Source organism: Pteropus alecto, unplaced genomic scaffold (assembly GCF_000325575.1).
Source record: "Pteropus alecto unplaced genomic scaffold, ASM32557v1 scaffold67, whole genome shotgun sequence".
Lineage (NCBI taxonomy): Eukaryota > Metazoa > Chordata > Mammalia > Chiroptera > Pteropodidae > Pteropus > Pteropus alecto.
The window spans coordinates 8,736,803-8,744,234 of NW_006441061.1; the positions used below are offsets into that span (position 1 = coordinate 8,736,803).

The window sequence follows — 7,432 nt, forward strand, 5'->3', positions numbered from 1 at the left end:
CTCGGGGGGGTGGGGGGGGCGGTCACACTCGCGTCTCCAGTGAAAGGCTTGGCCCAGTGGACAGAGGACATTCTGGAGAACCCACTTTATACAAAGGGAAGCTGAGGGCGAAAAAAATACCAGATGTCTCCGAAAGGCAATGGGGGAGGGGCAGGGCACTCCAGGGGTCTGTCACGGGAACCCCAGGCCCCCACCGCTTGGTCCTGCCTCCCCGCTCACTGCGTCAGCTACAGCGCACCCCGCACCGCCCACCGCACTGTCTCTCCCCATCTCAGTTATCACCCATCTCCCGCTTGCAGTCTACTCCAGGAGGGCAGGGCTGCTTGTCTGTCTCGTCCCCTGCTGTGTCCCCCAATACCGGGACAGCACCTGGGCACCGCAGGTGCTTAGTAAAGACCAGGCGATGAAAACAGGAGCCCTCGACCGCGTGCACCCACAGCATCCCAGATCCGGTCGCGCGCTTTACACGCGGTCCCATCAAGCCCCACGTCTCCCGGAGGTTACTGGGAGGTGGTGATGGCACCTCTGAGGATGCGCGCCTAGGACTGCCTGCCTCCGTGGGAAGGGGCCCACCTGGCGGGGCAGGGCTCGGGGCTGCAGTCCTCGAGGGGGCCGGGGCGGGGCGCCGGCCAGCACTTGGAGTGAGGCAGGGGGACGGTGCGTCCGTGGTCCATCCTCACGCAGCGCACAGCCAGCGGCACCCGTCCCCCTCCGCAGGTCACTGGGCACGAGGCCAAGGCTCGGGTCTCCCACCTGAAGGGAAGAAAGGCTAGGGCTCCGTGGGGGGCCACACCCCAGGGTGAGACTCCTTCCTCCCTGAGGGACCCAGGCTGCTGCCCCCTGCACAGCCCCCCACCCCACTCACCAGGCTGGGCACAGGGCGGCCCGGCAGACCTCCCGTCGGTTCTCGGGCTTGCTTGCCACATCGCACAGCTCTTCCTGGACCGGCGTCCTGAGGCCAGAGTCCACGCACACGAAACGCAGCTCCATCAGGCCTGCCGGGGGGAAGAAGGGGCCCCGTGCCCCAAGAGGATGGCTCGGCGGGGCCCGGCGTGTGCGTCCCTCCGACGTGCGCTAGCAGGTGAGGCCCACGTGGCTCTGAGTCTCTGCCACCTGGACAAGGGACTTAACCTCTCTGAACCCCAGGATTTTTCACATACTGGTACCTAACTTGCAGGGATATGCATAAAGATTTTGAAAGGGGAGATACAAAGTGCCTGGCACGTAGTAGGTGCTCAACAAGTGGCAGCTCCTACTGTTTATGAGCGGCATCGTGAGAATGGCTGCGTGGACATCTCCTGCTGTGTTTCCCACAAGGCGTGGTTAGGGCCGGGTCCCTCACACGCCTCCTCCAGGATGGTCCTCCGGACAAACCTCTGGTCTCCAGCCGAAACTCGCTGAGGTTTTACCGAGCAAGCGCTTAGGGTTTAAAGAACGCCGCGGATCTTAAAATTAATTTCGTGTCTGTGGTTTGGCTGCCGGGAGCTCAGAGCTAAGTCTGGGGCCCGTGCCTCGCAGTTCTTCTGGCCCTTAAGAAATAATACCCTCGGGTGCCGACGTTGCCAGATTCTGTAATCTCTCCCTATCTTTTGGCCAATGAACACGCTACATAGCTGTTGGCACTGTGCCCCAGTCTCGTGTAGACACGTCGTACTGTCACGCACTTTGCATTTTCCATAAGCCACTCCGATTGCTTTTTAGAATTAGGCAAAATGCAGGCAGATGGGGGTTAGCTAACGAGCGCTGGTCCTCCTCAGGGGACCTCACCTCGGCCACAGGAGACGGAGCACGGCCCTGCCACGGCGGTCCACACGTGGGCAGCTCGAGCCCCCAGCCTGGCACTGCCCAATGGGGATGCAGTCCCCTCTCCCGGAGGCTGGGGGTCCAGCTGTGGGGACAAGCAACAAGCAGGTGCTCTGGGCTTTCCACCTCCAGACCCTGGAGCACCCAGCCCTTGACCCCACCCATCCCCATCTCTTCAGGAGAGAGAAGTGGTCACCAGCACCGCGGGGGCCGCCACTCCCTGCTGCTCCTCTCAGGGAGGCTGGCCCACCGTGGCCTCTGCGTCAGTGTGGGGGGCCCTGCAGGGCGGGGCTGAGAGCGAGGCGGAGCTGGATGTGCAGGCACATTTGGCCCTGTAGTGTCCAAGCCTCAAGGGAACAGGGTTGGCCGGGCCCTGTCTGAAAGCATCGTCACCCAGCCTCAAGCCCTGGACGCCAGGCAGAGCGGCAGGGAGCCGGCAGCTTTCTATCAGGCTCTGGGGGTGCGTCACTGTCACCCACGTCTTCTCCCTCTGGCTGGGAGGCCACTGGGAACCGGTCCTCCCCGTTCTCCGAGCCGCCCTCGTGCTCACTCACATGGCCCCCGCCCGGAGGACATGCCGTCTCCGTACAGGGCTCGAGGGCAGGTGGCTTGTCTGTGGAGCAGGGCCCAGCTGTCATTGGTGCCTTCGGGCCATCTGCCCCCTGCACACACGTCACATTCTGTGTGGCCAGGTCTGCTCCACAGGCCAACGAGCAAGCGTCTGACACCTCCCACCTGAGGACGGCACAGGACAGGCATCAGGCCCTGCCTCTGCCATCAGGCCATAGGGGCACCCCGGCTCCCGGCGGAGGAGGCAGCGAACCCGCTCCCCCATATCCAAGATCCCCAAAAGGGGCCCCACGAAGAAGCAAGTCCAAGCCAGATGAACTGCTTGGCACCCAGGCTGCAGGGCACAGGCCTGCCCCTCCTGCCTTCCGGGGGCGAAGGTGGGCCTCCAGCCAGATAACCATGTGGCTCCGTGCCACCCAGCAGGTGCCGAGAGCCAGTGCCAGATGCAATCGGATCACCCACGTCAAGGACAGAAAATCATTTCATACGTGACAGTCTTGAATGGCGGTATCGAAAAGGGTTCTGAGGCAGGCTTAGCCCTCAGCGGGAAGGGTGGTGATCGTTCTGTCTGCCCGGGATGTGCAGATCGTTCTGTCTGCCCGGGATGTGCAGAGCCACGTGTGGGCCCCAGGCACCCAGGCCAACCCCCTCCTCACTGGACAAGTAACAAGACTGGGGCCCAGAGCTGGCGGGGCTTGCCCTGGTCACTCGGCCAGTAGTGGCCAATCAGTTTGAACACAAGGGGACGAGAGGCACCCTGGAGTGAGACAAGTAACAAGACTAGGGCCCAGAGCGGGGGACTTGCCCTGGTCACTCGGCCAGTTAGTGACCAATCGGTTTGAACACAAGGGGACGAGAGGCACCCTGGAGTGATAGTAGCAATGAGAAAGTGACATTTGTTGATTTACATTCGTGACTTCGCTTGGTCCTTGCTGTCCCCCTGTAAAGCAGGGACTCGGAAGTTCACAGAGGGAAACGGCCAGGGCAGGGTCTCCTGGACAGGAGGGAGCTCTGAGGTTGGACCCTGAACTCTGGGCCACCACTGCCTGTCACCCAGGGTGGGGAGGCCTGGCTAGAGGCCTTGGGGACAGGAGTCACTCAGAAGGGACAGGGCCCAGTGCGGGGACGAGCCCTGCCAGGGAGACTGCCCCGCCCCCACCCTCCGTGCTCACCCTGTGGGGCAGGGCTGGGGGTTGCAGGTGTCCACCTCGGCCGGCCGCGGGGCCAGCGCTGCACACCGGGCGGGGGGCAGCGTCCTCAGGACGGCGCCCTGGGCCTCCACGCAGCGCCACGCCCGCTCCTGCAGGCCGCCCCCACAGGAGACGCTGCATGGGCCGAAGTCTCCAGCTGCCCAGCTGGGGAGGAGAGGAGCAGAGAGTCGGCCCTGGCCAGGCCCCCAGGTTCGCTTGGGGGGATGGGGTGGGAGGCAGGCAGATCTGTCCAGCTGACTCACTTCCCTGGGCCCTGTGTCCCTTTAGGTACCTGGACACTCTGCAGGTACAGCCAGCCCAGCCTTTCAGCCCTCCACGCGTCCCCAAGCTGCACCTGAGCCTGAGGATACTTGTATAACAGTGCTGGCAGGCGGCTGCCCCAGCCCCACACCCAACAGGGACAGCCTTGTCCCTAACATGATGCTCCTACCAACTGCACCTGCCACAAGTCAGGGGAGAGGCCAGGGGACACACCGACCGCCCGGGAGCTTCAGCAGCACTCACTGCGGGGGGCAGGGCTGGGGGTTGCAGGACTCCGGCCACGCCTCCGGCCTCAGGCGCTGCCCGCAGACGAGGTGCAGCGGCTGCGCGTCACGGTCACCCACGTCTGCCTGAGTTTCAGTCCCCTCGCCCGCTGAATGGGGACGCTGACGACCGGTCTAAACGGGAGCACGCCCAGAAGCCAGGCTACCGGCCCCACAAGTCAGGGGAGAGGCCAGAGGACACACCGACCGCCCGGGAGCTTCAGCAGCACTCACTGCGGGGGGCAGGGCTGGGGGTTGCAGGACTCCGGCCACGCCTCCGGCCTCAGGTCCCCTCCGCACAGGGCGGCCTCCACCTGCTGGTTCCCGGCCTGGTCCAGACAGCTGTAGGTCACCCAGCGCAGCCCTGGGAGGGAAGGGGGAGGCTAGGCCACCTCCACGGGGGTGGGGCAGGGCAAACCAGGCTTTGGGGGAGCCCTGTCCCGGGCCTCACCTGCCCCACAGCTCACCGAGCAGGACCCCCGCATGGCGGCCCACGCCCAGGGCTGCCGCCGCTTCGGCCGGAAGTAGGTGAAGGTGATGTCCGGCTGGGTGAGGTCGCCGTATTCCTCCCCGTAGCGCCTGTAAACCTGCGTGAGGCGGACGGCAGGCGCCAGGCTTTGTCCAGTGGGCTCCCTGAGGGTGGCTGTCCCCGCCACCTCCCCCGAAAGCCTTCGACTTTTCACTCCCCCATCCCTGTATTCCTCTGCTTGGCCAGCAGCGGCGGACGCTGACTGCGCGCCGGGCTCTGCGGACGGCCCAGCGAGAACACCGTCCCGGCCCCCAGGAGCTCACGGTTTTGGGGGCGGTGACAGACAATCCTGGTGACACAGGACAGGGATCTGCTCAGGGTATTAGGGGCTCGGGGTTGGGCGGAGGTGGGGCAGGTCAGGAAGGAGATCCTGGGGACCAGGAGCAGAGGTGGGTGACAGGGCGCTCCAGCAGACAGGAGCCCGGGGCGGAACCGGCACGGCGGGTGCTTTGGAGCAGGCGAGGAGGCCCGAGGAGCCGGCAGGAAGTGGCGCCCAACTCCTTAAACCTGCCCAAGACCCTCGAGGCACGACTGTGACCCACCCCCCACGCTGCAGAGGAGACGGAGGCACAGGGGGCGGCTGACGCACACGGCCATCAGTGACAGAGTCAGGATGAGAATCTGGGCAACCCAGCGTCCTTGCCCAAGGACAGCAAAGCCTGGCGGGGGGCCTTTCAGATTCCAGCTCTGGCCCTCACACCGTCCCCGCACTTCCCACCCTTAGGATGGGGCGTCCCCAGCCCTCTGGACGCTTTCGAGCCCCGGGCCAGCACGCGCTCTGTGGCGGCGGCCACGTTCCGTGGCGCACGTGTGGGGCACTACCACGTGCTCACTGTATGCTGTTTTGAAAAGCAAATCTTCACAACGGCTTTGCGACGCAGGTCTGCCCAGTCCCAGTTTGCAGGTGGGGAAACTGAGGCTCAGAAAGGCCAAGTCCCAAGTTCCTGCAGAGTCCGTCTGAGACCACAACCCGGGCTCCTGACCCCTGGGCCACCCTGCTTCTGGAGGGACACCCCCATGGTGGTCTCTAATCTGGCTGTCAGACCACCCAGCCCCCCCCCTGCTGTCACGCTCCCCACACCACCCCCCAGGCCTACACCCAGCCCTCCCTCTCACCCACAGAGCTCAGGGACTCCGTGGGCCTTGAGCCAAGGTCCCTTAGCCCTGCCCCCCAAAATGACCGCTGAGCAGATAAGAGAGCGAGTGAGTCAATGGCTGGACAAACGAACCCCAGGAGGAGGCCGGCCCGCTCACCTGGATCTCCATGTCTTCCTGGGTGGGTCCCCGGATGCGGATCTCCTCCAGGCGAGGCAGCCGGTCCTCAGTGAGAGTCACTCTGTACTGGACACGGCGGTCCTCCAGCAGGGAGGGGTGGGTGGTGCTGGCAGAGATGCTCGAGTTCCCAGCCACGATGTAGCGCCCTCGGATCCTCACTGCTGCGGGAGGAGGGCGGCCCGTCAGCACAGCGGTGCCACCCCCACCTGCGAGAGGTGGGCACCGCCCCTTTACAGACGCGGTCCCGGTTTAAGGAGTGGGGGAGAGGTGACAGCTGGGCCAGGGGGATGTCATCTCCACGACCACATCTGTGACTGTTCTCCCCGGCGTCCCCAGTCCCCTAGGGAGTAAGCAAGTCCTCCTGGTGTCTCGGCCCGGTGGTCTCTGGCGCGAGCAAGCGACATCCCCAGGATGCGCACAGGGGTCTGAGCCCAGAAGGCTCCCCATGGCAGGGGGCCCTGCCTCTCTCCAGGACCTGGCGAGCCCCATGGGCCTGCTTCCCTCACCGAGCGCACTCACACGGGCTCTAGGGGCAAGGTCGGGGGCTCGGGGGTCCCGGGGTAGGTGCCCCCACTCCAGGTTCAAAGGTCAGGCAGGAGCATCCTTGGAAATAAAGCCCCACTGTGCCCTGAGTGGTAAAGAGGTGGGCGGTGCACAAAGACGGGTCTGGTCTCTGCCCTCGGCTTCCGGGAGGGAACCTACGTCACCTGTTGGGAGCGTCTTTGTTTAAGGTGAGGTCTGGCCGCACCAGAAAGCCCAACCACGTGATCTAGGGGGCTTTGGGTCCCGTGGCACCAGTCAACCAGGAGACTGAGGTCATCCACGTGAGCAACCGATCAACTCATCGACCATGCCTACGTCATGAAGCCCCAACTGGACACTAAACCCAGGGGAGCTCGCTGGGTTGGCCGTGCTCTGTGCACAATGTCGCGTCCCAGTGCTGGACGCGGAACCCTCCCGGGCTCTGCCCTGGGCATCTCTCCTTTGGCTGGTTTCATTCTGTTACCTGCACCTGTAATCAGCTGTCACTGTGAGCACAACAGCTCTGCGTTCCGCGAGTCCCTTAGTGAACTGGGGAACCCCTGAACTTGCAGTTGTGCTCAAAAGCGAGGGCATCAGAAGTGAGGGCGTCTTGGGAACCATGCCCTCGACCTTCTCAGTCTGGCTACGTCCGGTGGGCGTCCTCCGGCCGACTCACCCAGGTGCTGTCACTGCGAGCTCAACAGCTCTGCGTTCCGAGAGTCCCTTAGTGAACTGGGGAAGCCCTGAACTTGCAGTTGGCATCAGAAGCGAGGGCGTCTTGGGGACCATGCCCTCGACCTTCTCAGTCTGGCTACATCCGGTGGGCGTCCTCCGGCCGACTCACCCAGGTGCGTGAAGAGAGGCCGGTGGTTGGCAATGTACACACCAGTCAGGTTGGGGCCGAGTGTCAGGAACGTGACGTACTCTAAGAGGAAGCAGAGAAGGGCAGGTGGTCTCAGGCACCTAAATCACAGTCAAGGGAGCAGATTTCAGTGCCT

The 7,432-nt window shown here is 64.2% G+C and overlaps 1 protein-coding gene across 1 annotated transcript in view; it reads right to left on the minus strand.

Moving 5' to 3' along the window:
- Positions 1-7,432, minus strand: part of ADAMTS13 (ADAM metallopeptidase with thrombospondin type 1 motif 13) — a 29,366-nt gene that overhangs the window by 7,059 nt on the left and 14,875 nt on the right. Inside the window, exons 12-19 of the mRNA XM_015594136.2 lie at positions 7,279-7,359; positions 5,892-6,073; positions 4,560-4,695; positions 4,343-4,472; positions 3,546-3,728; positions 2,358-2,538; positions 1,768-1,888; positions 866-995 (exon numbers count right to left, since the gene is read on the minus strand). Coding sequence (XP_015449622.1) covers positions 866-995; positions 1,768-1,888; positions 2,358-2,538; positions 3,546-3,728; positions 4,343-4,472; positions 4,560-4,695; positions 5,892-6,073; positions 7,279-7,359 — 1,144 coding nt within the window. The remainder of the gene's footprint in view (positions 1-865; positions 996-1,767; positions 1,889-2,357; positions 2,539-3,545; positions 3,729-4,342; positions 4,473-4,559; positions 4,696-5,891; positions 6,074-7,278; positions 7,360-7,432) is intronic.